The sequence below is a fragment of the Fukomys damarensis genome, unplaced genomic scaffold (assembly GCF_012274545.1).
Source record: "Fukomys damarensis isolate Sample0158 unplaced genomic scaffold, DMR_v1.0_HiC HiC_scaffold_20, whole genome shotgun sequence".
NCBI classification, from domain to species: domain Eukaryota; kingdom Metazoa; phylum Chordata; class Mammalia; order Rodentia; family Bathyergidae; genus Fukomys; species Fukomys damarensis.
In genome coordinates, this window is record NW_022900932.1 from 28,755,461 (window position 1) to 28,772,723 (window position 17,263).

At 39.8% G+C, this 17,263-nt stretch overlaps 1 protein-coding gene across 21 annotated transcripts in view; it reads left to right on the plus strand.

The window, feature by feature from the left end:
• The window catches only part of Ank3 (ankyrin 3), a 316,318-nt gene that overhangs the window by 113,735 nt on the left and 185,320 nt on the right, over positions 1–17,263 (plus strand). For 14 of the 21 annotated variants that reach the window (XM_033766574.1, XM_033766575.1, XM_019204411.2 and 11 more), the window contains exons 6-8: positions 5,934–6,119; positions 6,800–6,823; positions 8,001–8,099. In XM_033766574.1, the coding sequence (XP_033622465.1) occupies positions 5,934–6,119; positions 6,800–6,823; positions 8,001–8,099 (309 nt within the window). The remainder of the gene's footprint in view (positions 1–5,933; positions 6,120–6,799; positions 6,824–8,000; positions 8,100–17,263) is intronic. The other 7 variants (XM_010602930.3, XM_033766583.1, XM_019204421.2 and 4 more) reach the window with 1 other exon arrangement.

Below are 17,263 nucleotides of genomic sequence, written 5' to 3' on the forward strand. Positions count from 1 at the left end.
GGATCTTTTTTTTTTAGGAGTTTTGTGAGATCTATTTGGGGGGCTCCATTAAATTTATTGGTACATTTAAGGCAAGCAAAATAGTTACAGTCATCATTGGGATCTTGTACCTTTACACGATGGATCTTGGTTCTTATTTTTTCCCCATTTCCCTGCCCTCCCTTCACCCTCTTCACCTTCCCCTATTTACAAAGACTTTGTTTTCATTTTTTCCTTCTTTCATATGTTTTCTTTTCCCTAGAAATCTATTTTTAATCTTTAAATTTCTTCCATTGCAAAAATACTTTTTCTGCACTTACATGTCTGGCTTTAGCCTGTAATTGTGCTGTTATTTTAAAATTTAACATGTTTTTCAAGAGTATTTTTTGTTTCTTATCTCAAAAGGAACCATTGGTTTTGAAATGTTTTTTCAATTAAACATTAGTTGTAAACTAATGTAAACTTAACCTAATGATCGAGTTTGTATATTTCTAAAGCTAGCTAATTAGATTTAATTTATAGTTCTAAATAAAACACACATTTTGAATATTAAATAAAAGTGGATTAAAAATGCTCTACAATCTTGTATAGAGAAATTGCTTTAAAATAAAAAGTTACTGACGTCTTGATATTGTTACTATAATTTGTTTTTTCAACTAATCTGCATGGAACATCACAATCACTTGCTCAGTGTGTCACTAGAAATCTATTGCCATAACAAGCACCAACATTTGAGTATTCTTTATATTTAAGAAAACAGTAAAGTCCAGCATGTGCACAATTATCTTACAAAAATACCACTCATCTTTCTCACATGCTAATGTGCTTCCTGAATGTCAAGGAAGATGACAAACAAAGAATCACATATAACTTCACTCAGTTTTTAAGATTGTGCTCTCTGGGGAACCCAATAAATAAATGCAGAAGACGGTTCACACCAAAATAAATACAATAGCCATGAATATGTGAAAATGCCCTCATTCACAGTGAAATATAAACTCAAATAATCAAATAAAGAAGGCGAGCCTATCTTTTGCCTGTGAGATTAAAAAAAATGATGAGGAGAGGAAATCAGAACTTCTCTATAATATCAATGAAATTAAACTCAGTTGCAATACTTTTGTAGAACACTTGACAATAACTATCAAAAATCAGTATTTACATACTTCATTACCAGTTCCAATGCTGTGAATTTATATTACAGATATATTAGAGAAGAAGGAAAACTTAGTACATAATTTTTTAAACACTAGCAGAACCTCGATACACACCAATGTTTAATAAATATAATATACAATGTTTATTGTACACAATAAAATTCTATGCAACAGTATTTAAAATGACACACTACTATGTACCATAATATATTGTGACTAGTGGTTTGCTCTGAGGAAGGAGCCTTACTTTTTACTTGATATCCTTCGGTATGGTTACGAATTTTTATTATAGGAATTTGTTATTTTTAGAATAACATTCTTAAATCCAGATAGGAAATAACTACTAGCTGATATCAAAAGGGCAAACATTTGCTAGAAATTGTATTCCTTAGCAAATTGAATGTAGGTCATACAAAAAATGTCCTATATATTTCCAGAAAGCAAGAAGAAAGGACTCTAAAAGTTTCCACCTCATGAAATAGTAAATGTTGAAAGAGACTGATGCATTTACCCTGACTTGAACATTACATGATGTATCTCTGCAGCAAAACATCACAGGGTGCCCTATAAATATGTACAATTTTATGTATCCGTTAAAAGCAAAGAAATAAATAGAACATCTTCTAGGTGTGGAGTGGGGCCTCTGCCACACGTGGGAGTTAGGTCTTCTCAGCTCCGTGTCTTGGGTAGGGCGCACATGTTGGTGCAAAAAAGAATGGGGACAGAGGACGGGCTTTTGGTTAAGAGAAAAAACATTCCCATTTCAAATTCAAAGTCCTATAAGTACCCTAATGAAAGTGACTCCATAGTGGACGATTGTCTATGAAGGCTGGGGAGTGCTCTTTCACACTGTGACACACAAATCACTGTCTCTCCTTGAAAAGTAAGTATGAGCCACACATTATTATTAGACTTGAATTAGCTTATAAAGGAACTGACAATCATTCACTAAATTCTCCTATACTTTTTAAAGTTTTCTAGGTCCAAAAAGAGTAACACTACTACATTTAACTTAAAAGTAGTGTTGTCAAATTACTAATTGAGTCTTTTGGTAGAAGATACATTTTTAAAAGTTTGCAGACTAAAGATATAGCTCAGTAGCACCTCACTTGTCTACCAAGTGCAAGGCCCTGGGTTTAGACCATAGCACCAAAAGACAAACTATAAAAACATGCTTTACAGGCCGGGGATTTAGCTCAGCAGTTCAGTGGCCTGCCTTGCAAGCGCAAGGACCCGAGTTCAATCCCCTGTACCAAAAACAAAATGCTTTACTCCTTTTCACTATTTTAATTTCACATTATCATTTTTTACTTTTACAGGAGAAAAAAAAATGAATATTCTCTAAATAAAATTCGTCCATTCCTTCTTGAGGGCTACTACTATACTATACCTCTCCATAAATAACGTCTGATTGCCTAGAGACAATTGGGCCCTTGAGAGAACTGTTCCTCTCTCTGGGATTTTTGGTATTAGAGAACAAAAAGAACAACAGGAAATAAGACATTTTATTCATGATATCCTACCAACAGTACTATGTTTTTATTATCCATCATATTAGTGTCATTTATACAGAACTCTGTATTACAGAACAAACAGTAGGCAGCAATTAAAGAATCCTTTCACTAGTAAGTTAATTCATTAAATATTATCTGCCAAATTTCTTTAAACATTTTTTCCCTAAGTATGCCACATCTCATACTTTGTATATGTGTATCAAGTCTTTGGTTTGGTTGTGGTCTTTAGAACTTTTTTACTTTCCTGTATACTACATACCATATCTTTTTCATACACATTTTTTTTTCTTATTAAGGTTCTGAAGTTTGAGGTGAAAATGTTTATTCCTTAAGCAGTTTCTAGGTAGCTGTCGAATGCTCCACAAAGGGGCAAAGATGTACCTTTGAGCAGCTGGGGCGTGGCCCCTGTCTCAAGCAGATTCCATCACCTGTCTTTTTGTTCATAATTTTCTCTTAAGCATACCTGCACAAAGCAAACCAAACTGTTTAAACCTGTACTTGAAGCTAAATTTAAAGCTGCTAATTTTAGTAATTAACACCTTAGAGCCAGTATCTAAGTCCTTCATTGCCTTCCATGGAAGCATGCTAATTGGCTCCTTGCAATGTATTTTCTGGGGCAAAGTGGTGTCCTTTATGCAGAGGCTCTTGAGTTGGCCACTGCATGTTAGTAGAAGTGGGGCTTTGTTTGGGTTTATGAAGAGATCCAAAGTTAACTCTTTTGCTTGCATTTTGTGGTCCTGGGGATTGAGCCCAAGGCCTTGCACATGCCGAGCAAGTGTTGTAGTGCCAGGTAACATTTCTACCCCTTTTTATTTAATTTGAAATGGTCTTGCCCCTCCCAGCCTGCCCTCAAACTTGCAATCTTCTTGCCTCAGCCTCTGAAGTAGCTGGGATTACAGGCCTGAAACACCACACTTTCAGGTCTGGGAATGTAGCTCAGTTTTAGACCACTCACCTTGTATGCATCAGACCCTAGGTTCAATCCCCCAGTACCACACATACACAAACAAAACAGTATTTCCCCCCTTTTTTTGCAAAAATAATATATCACATGAAAAAGTACAATAAAAAGCAAAAGGAAACAGTCACTCTGTTTTCCCAAGAAATAATGTTTTTTTTATTCATCTAGATTTCTTGTACAGGAATATAATATGCACAGATGCTTATCTTTATGAAAATGAGACCATGTATTGATACTGCTATGCATCTTACTTTCTCCTAAAATTAAATTATATTTTAAACTTTATGTCCTTCATGGTTAACCTGTGATTTCATCTTGGAAACATCTTTGAGGTACTATTTTCAAACTATAGTCACTTTGCCACTAAGCTACAACCCTAGCCCTTTTTTAATCTTTAATTTTGAAACAGCATCTCACTGAGTTGCCCAAGCTGCCCGGAAAACTTGCAATAGTTCTGCCTCCACCTCCTGAGTAGCTGAATTACAGGTTTGAAAACCCTACACTTAGCTTCCTGGTGCTATCTGGTCTTTCTATGTTTGTTGTCTTGCTTAAAGCTACCAGCAATGCTTCTAGTGAGATAAGCAATTATCCAAGAAGGCAGGAAAGAAAAAGGTAGTGACATTAAGCCAGATCTTGAAACAAGGAGTGGAAGATTTGTATACATAGAAAAGGAGGGTGAAGTAGCACAGATAGAGATGGGGGTGTGGTGTCCCACAGGTCCGCAGTTAGTGTGGAAACTGATGGAAAGGATCGACTTGGGAAGAGACTAGAAAATATTCTCCCATCGGTGACCGGGGCCAATATTTTACACATCCTTGAGCACAAGTGCACTGGTTAATATTCAGTCGGACAAATTATAGAGGCACTTACCTGTTTCCAGCAAGGAAAAGAATGATAAAAGTGCTGTTTTCAGAACAAGCATTAGTATGCAAGCAACTACGTTTTCTTCTTCCCAGTTACAGACGCTCTTCTATTGGAGCAGTTTTCCCTTTGAACCACAGTGACTATAGAAATAAAGTAATTCTGACCCAAATAAAATAATGAATAACTTTCCTGCCAATTCTCAAGTAAATGTATTTTTAAGTCCTCTTTTGAGTGCATAATAGTAAAAGCAGTACAGGGTCAAAGTCTGTGAATCAGTCTTAGGATGTTCTACCCTGTGCTATTTGTTCTACAGTCAGCAACATTAGATCATACACAAGTTCATGAACAACCATAAGATCTGAAGTCGTCTTTTCATTAAATCCCTAGAAATAGTTCTAGGTCACTGCAAGAGGAAGATGCAAAATGCACAAAGTTTGTCTGTGTGCTCTGAGGTCCAAATTTATTCTAAATTTTTGTTTTACTTGGACTCATGGAAGTCAGAATAGTGGTTACCAGAGGCTCAGGAGTAGGGAGAGTGGGGATATATATTGACAAAGTGTGTAAAATCTCAAACTGGAAGAATAAGTTTTATGGGAGGGATCTCTTGTACCACAAGGAGGTTATAATAGTAATAGTGTATCGTACTCTTTATGATTATTGAGAGAATAAATTTCAAATGCTCTCGTGACGTGTACAAAAGTGCATTTTAGGTGGCAGATGCATTAACTTGATTCTGTTGCTGCACATATTGATAAGTCTTACCCTCACTTTGTATTCTATAAAATGTCAAATTAATTTGTCAATATGCAGTAAAACAGCCAAATAAATAAGTAAAGTCATGTTTTGTATCATCTTCCATTATTGGTCAGAGAAGCGAGAGTGTTTCATATAGGTCTTTCTTAAAACAGCAATGACTGTGGTTCATTAATTTCTGTATATTGATGGTGTCTAAGACATTTACAAAGCAACGGAGTAATGAGCCAGGTAGGCCTGTGCCTCATCTTTAAAATGTCCATGGCAATTTTTACATCAGATTTAAACATCTCTGAAAATTCTGTCTGAATTTAACCTGAAGTGTTAGTGTTTCACTGAAATCTTATATGTACTGAAATTATGGCATCTTGGAATCTTTTTCTTTTTTGCCTAGTTTTTTTATGTATATTCAAAATGTTTCTGGTTGATATATAAGTATCACTAACAGAAAAAAAATTTTTAATGAGGAGGATCAAACCTGGAGTCTCAAAGCCCAAATACTTAGCACAATACCTTCGTGCTTTTTCCTTGGTGACAACACACACACACACACACGCAATCTTGTCACATGGGTGTCTGTCCAAACATGTGTGTTTTCTGGTCCCTAAATAAAGATCAATGCTTGGTCTTTGCCTTCTTATTTGTTCATGGGATCCAAAAGGAAACTCTCCTGGGGCCAGTCTTGACCCATCCATTTATTTGCAGGACGGCTTCACACCGTTGGCAGTAGCTTTGCAACAAGGTCATGACCAAGTAGTTTCACTCCTGCTAGAAAATGACACGAAAGGAAAAGTGCGTCTTCCGGCTCTCCACATTGCTGCGCGAAAAGATGACACGAAAGCCGCTGCCTTGCTGCTGCAGAATGACAACAACGCAGACGTGGAGTCGAAGGTGAGGCGCAGGGACACGCATTTGTCATGCGTCTGTGTTAAGTTAGGGGGGCACCTCCTAAGGGCGCCTGCTCTTTCTCTGGGCAAGCATATCCGAAATCTCAGCTCCACTGAGAGGCATGAGGATGTATGACCCAGCCAGCCGAAGGCAAGCCATCCTTACCGTGAAGATCAGCTGGCGGGTGCTGCGGGTGCTCCCCTGTGCATGCTAAAAAAGGGGGGCCACCTCAAGAAACTGATTCAGATGCACCTGATCATTTCCTGCTTCTTCATGTCACAGTGGGAATGTATTTAACAGTGCAGCTCAAACATCAGGGTGAAAAGTCACACCATGCTAGACAGTACTCACAGGGAAAGCTCTGGTTCATATGTGAGATGACAGGCAGTGCGCCAACTGCAGATCAGCTGTGCAAAGCATGCCAGAAGCGAAGGAGCTGTGGCCCTAAATGCCCACTGTCTTGATGTGTCTTACCTGAAAGTCTCTGTAAAGGGAATGCGGCAACTGGACTAGGTCATCGCGTAGCCTTCATTCAGTCTAGCTTTCTATCCGTGCCTATGTGCTTCTGTCCTAGCTTTCCTCTCCATCACTTAGCTGTCACGAGCTTTCTGCAATCCATGTCACCAACAGTGAACTAACCGTTCATTTTTTCCTCCTCTTTGCTTCCAAATGTGTTAACCTAGATGGTGGTGAATAGAACAACAGAGGTATATATATAAATAAATATGTACATGTATATTCGATATCTGCATCATCACTGGCCATTCCTTAGTGCTGCTGCTTCATTTCCTTCCCTTCTCCTCTGCATCGCCTTCTGTAGGCTAGACCTGCTTTCTACCCTGCCCCCCAAGGAGCATGTGCCAGAACAGACAGTAATTCGATCACCAGGGCTTTCTGCAGCTGGATCTGATCTTGGAGAGGAAGTTTGAGGAATCCTTGAGCCTTCAGGGTATTGCGATAGACTTGTGAGAGATGGAAGAGCTTCAACACATTAGATGCTTATCAGCTGTACTGAAAGCTGCAGACAACCCTGTCATTCTACTCCTCCGGGACTGAATCGTTAGGGTTCTGCATGACACTTACCCTCCGTGGTGTCAGCAAAAATATAAAAATAAAAGAGTTACCTCAGAAGGTGCCGATAAGACCCACCCCCCTCCACAAGAGTCGGTGAGACAGCTAGCATGGCTAAGAGGCTTGCTAACAACTTAGAAATGCATCTAGTTCCTATAAGGTTTCAATGTTTGGGGACTAAGTTAATTGTTGCATGTTTAGCATTTTTTAAGGAAGTAAAATGACCATGGTATAAAAATATCCAGAATAATATGTAATTTAATAGGCATTTGCTAATAAAGAAATTAACTTAAGGATTCTTCACTGCCCGTTATAGAAAATCAATTTTGTGGTAATATCTGTAGCCTGCAAAATTACCTTACTGCTCAAAATTGACACTTATTATTGGTTAATTTCAATCAATATTAAATATGTAAACTAACTGAATTTGGAGAAGGAGTTTCAATGGCCAATTTTATCAGCAATAAAACAGTGGCACAAAAAAACAAGCTTTTTGTGGACTATAAAGACTTATCTTGTCATCCCTACTTAAACTTTGTAAATGTTGGCTTCTCCATAGTTACCATACTGGATTACTAAAATGGATCAGTCTCTGTGCTTGGACTGGTGTCAAGTGGCCCTCCGCCTATGAACATGGGGTTTATTAGAGACCCCGTGAGCATTTGGCACTGACAAAAACCTAGTCCAAAATGGAATGTGGATCTCAGCATATTTTGCTTCCTCATGTGTATCTGGGCAGGGCTGTGCTATTAACTGTCAGACAAGGAGCCAGCAAGAATCCACTGAACCTCTGCTGTATTCTTCTCTTCACAGAGTGGCTTCACTCCGCTCCACATAGCTGCTCACTATGGAAATATTAATGTAGCCACGTTGCTGTTAAACCGAGCGGCTGCTGTGGACTTCACTGCACGGGTAAGAGCCCAGCAATGAGCATTGCCTCTGAGTAGTGCTGTTTGACGTTGCTTTCCCAGTCTGAGAAAAGGGTGGGACAGATGCCTGCTGAGGGTCTTTCATATCAGTGAATGTTATGATTTCCCACCTGTCTGGAACATTTTCCTACTTTTACATTGGTGTGATTATTTCCTAGCAGGAAAGGTAAACCAAGATCAGGAGTAACCGGGATAAATAACAAGCAAATATGTAGAAGATGAAATTCACATCATCATGGTAGTGAGCTACAAATGGTTCCCCAACTTGAAATTTCTAAAACTGTTAGAAACTGTTTAAATGGGACTTAGAGTGCCCTAGAGGTATCATGTACAAGTGATTCTACAGGTTGGGACATTCTTACAGGTAGGAATGTTCTGGAATAGCCAGATAAGTCCCTAATTTCTGAACCTTTAGTATCTTTCTATGTTCTACAAATTTTCATGATGAATAACAAGGTTATGCAACACAAATAAGTTCATATGCACTGAGAAAAAGCTAGAAGGTCATATGTACCACTGGACAACAACTTAGACATCTAATATTGCTCTGAAGGTAAAACATGGCTCACTGCTGGGCTTGATCATCAGAACACCATTGAAAAATAAAAACTGGAAAAAACAAAATTCATATTTTCATGTTTCAAAGAAAAGAGGTAATGCTGGAAGGAGAAGGAAGCACCAGCTAAAAGCTCAGATTCAGACTCCAGAGTTCACATTTTGATTCTAGCTTTTCTCTGCATGTCTCTGAGTTCCCTCGTAGGATGAATTAATATGAATGATGAACTTAAATAATAATCATAATAGTAATTTCACCTCTCTACCCTCATCACAGCACTCTGAAAATTAAATACTGGATGCAAAGCACTTAACACAACATGAGACATAGCATCATTACAATGCCAGCATGATGCTATGATTCCAAATAGAACATCTAAAATATTATTTTCACTGAAATCTCTTATGGCTGGAATGGGGTGAATAATAATGCCAGTTTCAGCAGTAAAGGTAGCACCAATTTTTTTTTAAAGGAATTCCTGGGTAGAAAATGCCAGGCTAAACATTTTATCACACTTAATCTAATAGGAAGAAAAATGTTAATTATTCCTGTTTTGCAGAAGAGAAAACTGAGACTTAGACATAAGTAGAGCTGCAGGATCCTAGAGGTTGCAGGTTGAAAGCGGCAGGACTTCAGGCCCAAAATTGTTCACCACTCCAAAACTGTATTCCATCTTCCTTCCTCAATTTAAAGGAGTTCATTATTCTTTTCCTCTTATAATTCATTAGTTCTGTAAAAATTAATAGGAGCTCAGATTGTCCTACTATAAAGGCTATTTCCTGCCCTATTGCCATCCACTTGCACAAAGCCCGTCTCCGCTCTAGTGATTTGCAAGTGTCATTCAGTTGTTTCCCCCTAGAACTCAGTTCTTTCTGCCCTAACTGCACCCTTGATGCGCAGATCCAAGGTCTACTGTGACTCTTTGCAGGACAAACTCAAGTGCTTCTTTCAGCTGAGCACAAATGGGACACGTCAGTGTGAGCACTGAAGTTCATCTCAATATGTGTCCTTCTGGTTTTATTTCTGTAATTCACAATATAATAAAAACCTCATTACATCTTCTAATTAGGACATTTGGAAAATTCATGTCAGAGTGACGTTTGAAGTTTGTCTTTGTGCCATTGTTCAGAAATTTCCTGATGCTGCTGAAAATAAGATTGAAGGAATACTTGAGCAATTCACAAGCGCAGATTGCAGTATTTCCAGGTTCCATCTATCAATTTCAAGGCGCCCATTAACATTAAAACAATGACTGTGGTAATTATGAAACTTGTTTAATGATTGAAAATCAGTGCAGACCTCAGACCCACACTGTCAACCTTGCCACCTCTTCATATGCAACTGAAAAGAGTCACACTTGCTTTTGTTTGAAATATGTTAAAGTTCAGACTTTTCCCTGATTTTGAAGAGTATCTTCCCAAACTATTCCTCAATAGTGAAGCTCCAACGCATTCTGAGCTACAGTCGGTGGTGGAATTGGATGCTTTGGTCTTGCTAACCCTCGGCAACCTGTGAATTTGCTTTGGTGATTGATGACTTGCTTTAGGATGTCTAAGAAGTCTGCACAAATAGTTTGTCCATATTCACTTCCAAACCTCTAATGAGTTTATTCTTAATCATCCAGGATCTGTACTTTCATACTACAGAGATCTGTACCTCCCCAAACTCACTGGGATCTTTCTCAGTCACAGTTCTCTCGGGAATGTAGCAGGTGAAAGTAAGGTGCCCTGGAGTGCAGATGGGATCAAGTTCTACCTGCTCAGAATCATTCAGGGATGATTCATCATTTGCTAAGAATGGGTAGCAAATGGTAACCATAAATCACAGACCCCAGCACTAGGCTTAGATAGAGATACAGAAAATGACTAAAAGGTAAACGTAAGAAAGAACAGCAGCAATCTTTGCCTCTGGGGATGTGATTTCTGTTTTCTGACGGTGACAGGGTACAAGAGGGAGTGGAACATTGAGAAGAAAGGCAGAAATAGTCCCACAGTTCTCTTCTGCATGTCAGCTGGGGGAGGGACCCAGCCAGAGGCAACCTGATGGCAATGAAATCCAGCAAACAGGAAAAAGGACACTTCTGGAGTCATTTCCTGCTTGCAGATGTTCATTTCCAAAGCAGGTAAGAGGCAGAAACAAATGCAGTGTAACTAAATGGAGTACACAGAGGACCAGATTGCTCTCTATGCTTCTTGGTGGTGCTTACTAATTTATGTGGTAATAAAGCAGATCCCAGGCAATGGTGACTGTTAAACCCTCTAGGAGCAACTCTGGCAACGTATTTGTAGCATACTTACCTGTTTTATTAACACCCTTTTCTTAGATTTTTATTCCAATGTCAAGTTTGATTTTTGCACTTTGATTTTGCTATATATGCACAAGATGTCCCATCTGACATCTTCAACATTTCCTTCCGGATCATCCATGGAGATGACTGGTTCAGCTGTGTGGGTCCCCTGCAAGGAGCTAATGCAGTCACTGCTGAATGCTCTCAGCTGACACTGTCTAAATCTACACATGACCCTTGTTCTCTTAGCAAACCCTACTGGCTCTCTTAGGGAAGAAGATGTAACCAAGACACCCCAAAGCTACAACTGATCATCATTCCACTGAGGAGCATTTATGTGCTGGAACGACTAGAAGCCAAATTACATTGTGTGGATACCTGCAAAATTCTTCTCGCTGATTGAAAAAGATAGATTAATATTTTACTGGCTGAGAGTTTTTTCATCAAAATATAATGGGCCACCTAACCTAATCTTGTCTGTCAGGACTGACCTTTCTCTTGTAAATTATTATTCACTTTCCCCTTCTGAGAAGAAAATTAAATCAAACATCCTTCTGCTAGTCTTGTGCTTTTTGGCTTGATCTCTGAAAGGATTAGAGATTTAGGTTTCCAGAAGTATTGCAGGTGCTTTATGGATTAAGATATGCAAAGTAAAGCACAGTGTGGTGGCTCACACCTGTAATCCTAGCACTCAGGAGGCAGAGGTAGGAGGATTGCCATGGGTTCGAGGCCAGCCTGAGCTACATAGCGAGTTCTGAGAAAGCCTGAACTACATAGTGAGACCCTGTCTCAAAAACAAAACAAAAAACCTTTGAGACAAGTCATAGAAGTGAAGGCAAGGATTATATAGTTTTCGTCTTTTGACAAAGGAAATCTTAATTATCTAAAAGAGACCATTTTCTTTGTGAAATAACTCAAACAGGATTTTTAGCACATGAGTCCTCTTAGGAACAGTGAGTTAACAATATCTTGTATTACAAAATAATTGTATTGCGCAACATTAAACATACTGGCCCATGCTGTCACTGGGGTGCTACATCTCCATGTGCTAAGGTACCTCACTTGGGGAAGATGAAAGACTGTGGCCAGTCCTGCTTTGTGATGTTCTGATTGTGTAGGTACGAACTCGGCGTGTGTCCTGAGGGTCAGTGACTAGTTAACATGCCCATTGATGGACCTTTCTCAAATGTCAGATGTTTAGACAAGACTTTGACAGAGGCTGAACCACATTTGAAACTCCATTAAATCATGCAAACGTGTCTCTTTAAGGTAGGTTAATTTGGAGATAAAATGAGGACAATATTCTTTGATACTGGAACTACTTTATCTATTGGTGGGAAAATAGAAGTGTCAGATTTAGATTCTGCCCAAATAGAAGGCCAGCATGGTTCAGCATACATGTGGGCAAAACACTGTGAAGAAACATTAGCAGAGATTTCCCTTGTTTCCCTCCCCTCCCCTCCCCTCCCTTCCCCTCCCCTCCTCTTCTCTTCTCTCTCTCTCTCTCTCTCTCTCTCTCCTCTCTCCTTAACTTTCTTTGCAATATAGGAGATTTTACCTAGGGCCTCATACTGAGCTACATCCCAAGCCCTTTCTTAATTTGAGACAGGGTCTAGCTAAGTCACTAAGTTTCCTAGGCTGGACTCAAACTTGTGATCTTCCTGCCTCACCCTCACAGAGTGCAGGAATTACAGGGTGCACCACCACACCCCGGTCAATCTTCTTTTTAAAACCCTTTTATTGAGGCATGACTGATATACAAAATATACTTAACCTTTTAAGTAAAAAAGCAAATATTAAAGTATGATAGATTGCATTAATGATCTTAGTCTTCCTCTATCTGCATCCTTTGTCACAGAGCCTTGGAATTTCATACACTAAAAGAAGCAGGCTCTATTTCCTTTCCTTTTGAATCTGGTCTGGCCTTATGAATTTTTGGGGGAGATAATGTGGATTGAACCCAGGGCCTCCAATCTCAACTACATCACCAGGTCTTTTCTATTTGTTGTATTTTAAGACAGAGACTTTCTAAGTTGCTTAGACTGGGCTTAAATTTAATATCCTCTTGCCTCAGCCTCCCAGAGTGTAGGACCATGGGGTAACCCAGAGATTTCTTTGATAAATTTAATTCATTGTAGCCATATTTATAGTGTCTACTATGATATGGACCGGAAGATTCATACTTGAGTAACCTACATGCTCTTCTCTTAGTATTCATCACTAATACCTGAGTACCCAGTACTCCAGTAGTCCTTATTCTACTAATTTGTTCAAGCACCAAAGTACTAAAACAGATAACACCACGTTTGTAATAACACAACCATGAAACACAATTCCCTGATGCACAGCTAAAGGTAGGATGTAATGCTAAATATGCCTCCCCTCACCCCAGTACTAGAACTGGAACTCAGGACCTCGCACTTACAAGGCAAATGCAATGACACTGAGCTAAATCTCTGGCTCAAACATGATTTCTTTAAGAATTTAGAGTCTGCTGACAGGAGCTCAGAGCAGAAACGTAAGGCTGAAGAATGAGTCCTGAACAGCCCCAGAGTTCACAGACTGTGACCCTTCCCTCAGTACCTCTGCTGATGACTTTTGCAAGCTCCCAGAAGCCTGTGTTGCAGTCTTGCTTCCCACTAGTAGAGCCCTTTATGCCACATCTCTCCTGGCCAGAATTCAGCTCTTTTAACTGCCATTGGGTCCCAGCAAGGAGGGAGACTGTTACTTCTACACCTGTGCCATCTTTATTCAGGAGCCACTCATGAATGAGTACTAAATTTAATTTAAATTAAATTTAAAATTCGTGCCTCTTTCCAAAGACCATTTCAGATGCTCAATGCCCACACTGTGAGTGGCTACTATAAAAATTTTTTTCTTTACTGAGGATTGAACCCAAGGAGACTTGAACTACCTCCCCAGCCCTCTTATTTATTAAGTTTTAAGAAAGGGTCATGCTAAGTTGCCTAAACTAGCCATGAATTTGAAATCTTTCTGCCTCAGCCTCTGGAATAGCTCAGATTACAGGCATGTGCCACCATGCCCAGCTTATATACAGTCTTATAGTACCTTCAAGACTCATTTTAAAAATTACTGTCAATGATGCCAAAAAATTTATTTTGTTTTTAATTTATTTTTTTTTTCTCATGTTTTTTGCTTGTTGGGTTGTTGGGATACTGTTTTTCTAGTCTTTTCCTATGGTTTTTCCTGCCTCTTAGTTTTGTTCCCAGAAGCAAACAAGGTCTGCTTTTTGGGTCTTGCTTTAGTGGAAAGAAAACTATTTGGATTCAAAGGTAGAGTCAAGTGCCAAAGCACCTATCAGCTATAGAACTGAGATCAACCCTATTTCATGGATTGTTCTGAAGATGTAATAAAGTGAAGGCTTGTGAAAGTGCATTGTGGACTCAGGAACACTTAGAATTTTGAAGAGTGGAGATTCTTCCCTGGTCTTTCAGGACCCACCCATCGGAAATGCAAAGTGCTGTAAGGCTGCAAAGGACTAAATGCCCTTTCTGATGCTAGACTGACAGGGTTGACATTCTAGCCAGGCATTTTGCTTTGATCAAGTTACTTGAGTCTCTGCTCTTGATCTGATACATAGCAAGCTCTAGGTTCTTGTGAGGCTTCATTAAACAATGTGTATGAACTGTCCAATACATACTTGAGACTTTAATACAGTATTTTTTGATAAGCCGTGTTGGCTTTCCCTCTCCATTGGGAGTCCCTGTCTTAAGGATGATTTTTTCCTCAGGATTCTAGAGGTTGATCCTTTCAGGTAAACTAGATGTAAGGCAGGGACACTTGCTTCCTCTTGGGTTACCTTGCTCTAATTGGTATATCCAGCAATGGACACAGTTGCCCTAACAGACCATGGGAATTGGCCATTACAGGAAATCCCTGGAGCTGCTGCTCCCTGGTCTATCCAGAGTCCATGCATAGGTAAGGCTATGACAAGAAAACTTGCTGTCCAAGGCCCCAGTGGTATGCTCTCTACCTGATCATACAGGGCCTGTGAAGACCTCCTGAGCTCCCAGCATGGTCCCTCACTACAGTTAGGAAAGCTTGATGTCTTGGTCAGCTCATTCAGACACAAAGCTCGGGTGAGGCAGGTCTCAGCTACTGTCAGAGGGCACAAGGCCTCAGTGCTGACACCCCAGTCCTTGACCCTGTTGTCCTCACTCCAGTTGGCCGCCTCCTGAATCGCAGACCCTGAGTTACTGGCTCCTCCTTGCTGACATCTGCCACACAATCCCCTCTCTTAGAAGTATGAGCACCGGTCACACACTGTCATAAACCTCACTTTCCTCAGTTCCTCTCAGCCATCTGATTTCTTTCGCTATATTATTTGCCTTGCCAATGATATTACACTGCTAAATCTAGTACCTTCTGTGGACCACAGGATCCAGAAATCCTCTGATTTCCCACGGATCTCTCCAGTGTGCTCTGACAGGAAGCAAAACAAAACATTGTACAGTCTGGCTTTCCATTTCTTAGCTCTGTGTGTTTCTGGACAAGTGACCTAATCTTTCTGAGAGTTTCCCAGACTATAAAATTGGTCATAAAACTGACTTTAAGGGTTGTAGTGCTCATAAAATCAGATGAGATGGGCAAAATTCATGACCCAGAGCCTGGTGGAAGGAGTTGAGCAAGAATTGATCTCATCCCATCCTATTCCTGAGAGTGTCTAGGTGGAAATCACCCTGTGCCTTTTACTTTAAATCCTTTTTTAAACAGCCTCCTCATTAAATGGGAAAAAAACAAGCAAGATGCATCATGGACAGGTACAGAGAGAGAGAGAGAGAGAGAAAGAGTGAGAGAGAAAGAGAGAGAGTCTACATTTTATTGTTTTGTTGGTTTATTTATTTAATATGGAGTGGCTACTATATTGAGATATATATAATATCTCCATCATCCAAGAAGATTCTTTTGACCATGACACCTTCCACTCTCACAATGAACCTCGATATCAGGTTATTTTTGTGGAATCACCCATTCTGCACACTCTGTTTGTTAAGCCCTTTGAAGACCTCAATGCCTAGTCACCTGCTTTCCACCTGGTTCCCAAGTACTCACCCAATGCCTGGCTTTTTGCTCATGAATCTAGCAAACGCTCAATCCTCTTAGCGTGTCAGTGCCAGACTTGGTACCCCAGAACAGGATTCCCTTTAGTGGAGAGGTAAGCATTTATTTCAGGAGACCACCCTTTGCTGTTCTATAAAGCAAGAAGACAGGCCTTTGATTTTGCTGCCAGACAGCCCCTTATCTGCCTATCATAAGAAGGTACCCTTGGCATAACAGTGGAGTCACCAGACTGTTCAGCTGCAATTCTTTCAGTCAGCTCAATGAGAAACTGAAAGTGTCAAGAACTCTCCCTGTGAAAGAATAGGTACTCAGTTATGATGCCCTTACTTTCTTCTGCAGGTGTGATATAGTCATAGTCATGAGTCTGTAAATTTTAAAATATTTACTATGTTCCAGCCTTTTTGTTAGGGCTTTTAGGTTTAGTATCTCAAAAATCATCTGATAGCTGAAGTCAATATGTCATGAAATGTATTTATAGCTCCGCCTCAAATCCTGCTCTTGATCTCCCTCTTAAAATTTTGAGTTCCTCAAGGTCACACCTGTGTTGTCTTACATATGCTGGAATCCCTGGAGTTTGGCTGTCCCTAAGAGGGACTCGATGTATAATTACAAAATCCAAGAATGCATGAAAGTATCATCTCTAGGCCTCCTTATCCATTGCTCATGGGCACCAACTCCATTGCAGACCTATCTTCTTCAGGCCCCAGTCTCCTCCCCAGTCCACTGAATTTTGTTGCTTCAGCCCAAACGTTCCCCATGGTTAAAATCTGCTTCCCAAACCAATGTCAGCTGCCTTGAGGGAGATGGAAATTCCTAAGATTACAGTGGAATTTGGAGCCAACCCTACCCAAACACTGAATGTCAGGTGCTGAGGGCAAGTTAATCTGAGTGGGAGGAGCCTTGTTAGTCCCCTGTGTGGATGACCTTGGAAGATAAACCTGGAACTCAGGATATTAAAACAGGGCCTCTGGCTCTGAACTCCAAAGATCCAATCAAGGTGACCATCAGGTGCTCGGAAGGACGTCAGCGATCCTCCCCTTGAGATTGTGCCCATCTTTCAAGGGCATAGGGCTCCTGGATACTCTGCTTTGGTTTGTGTAGTGGTACTTTTGCCAATATATTTTCCACTCATTACACAATTTTTTTTAATAAAAGAAAAAACATAATAGTATTGTTTTTTTTTCATTTATGTGTTTATCTTTCTACAAACCAAATATGCATG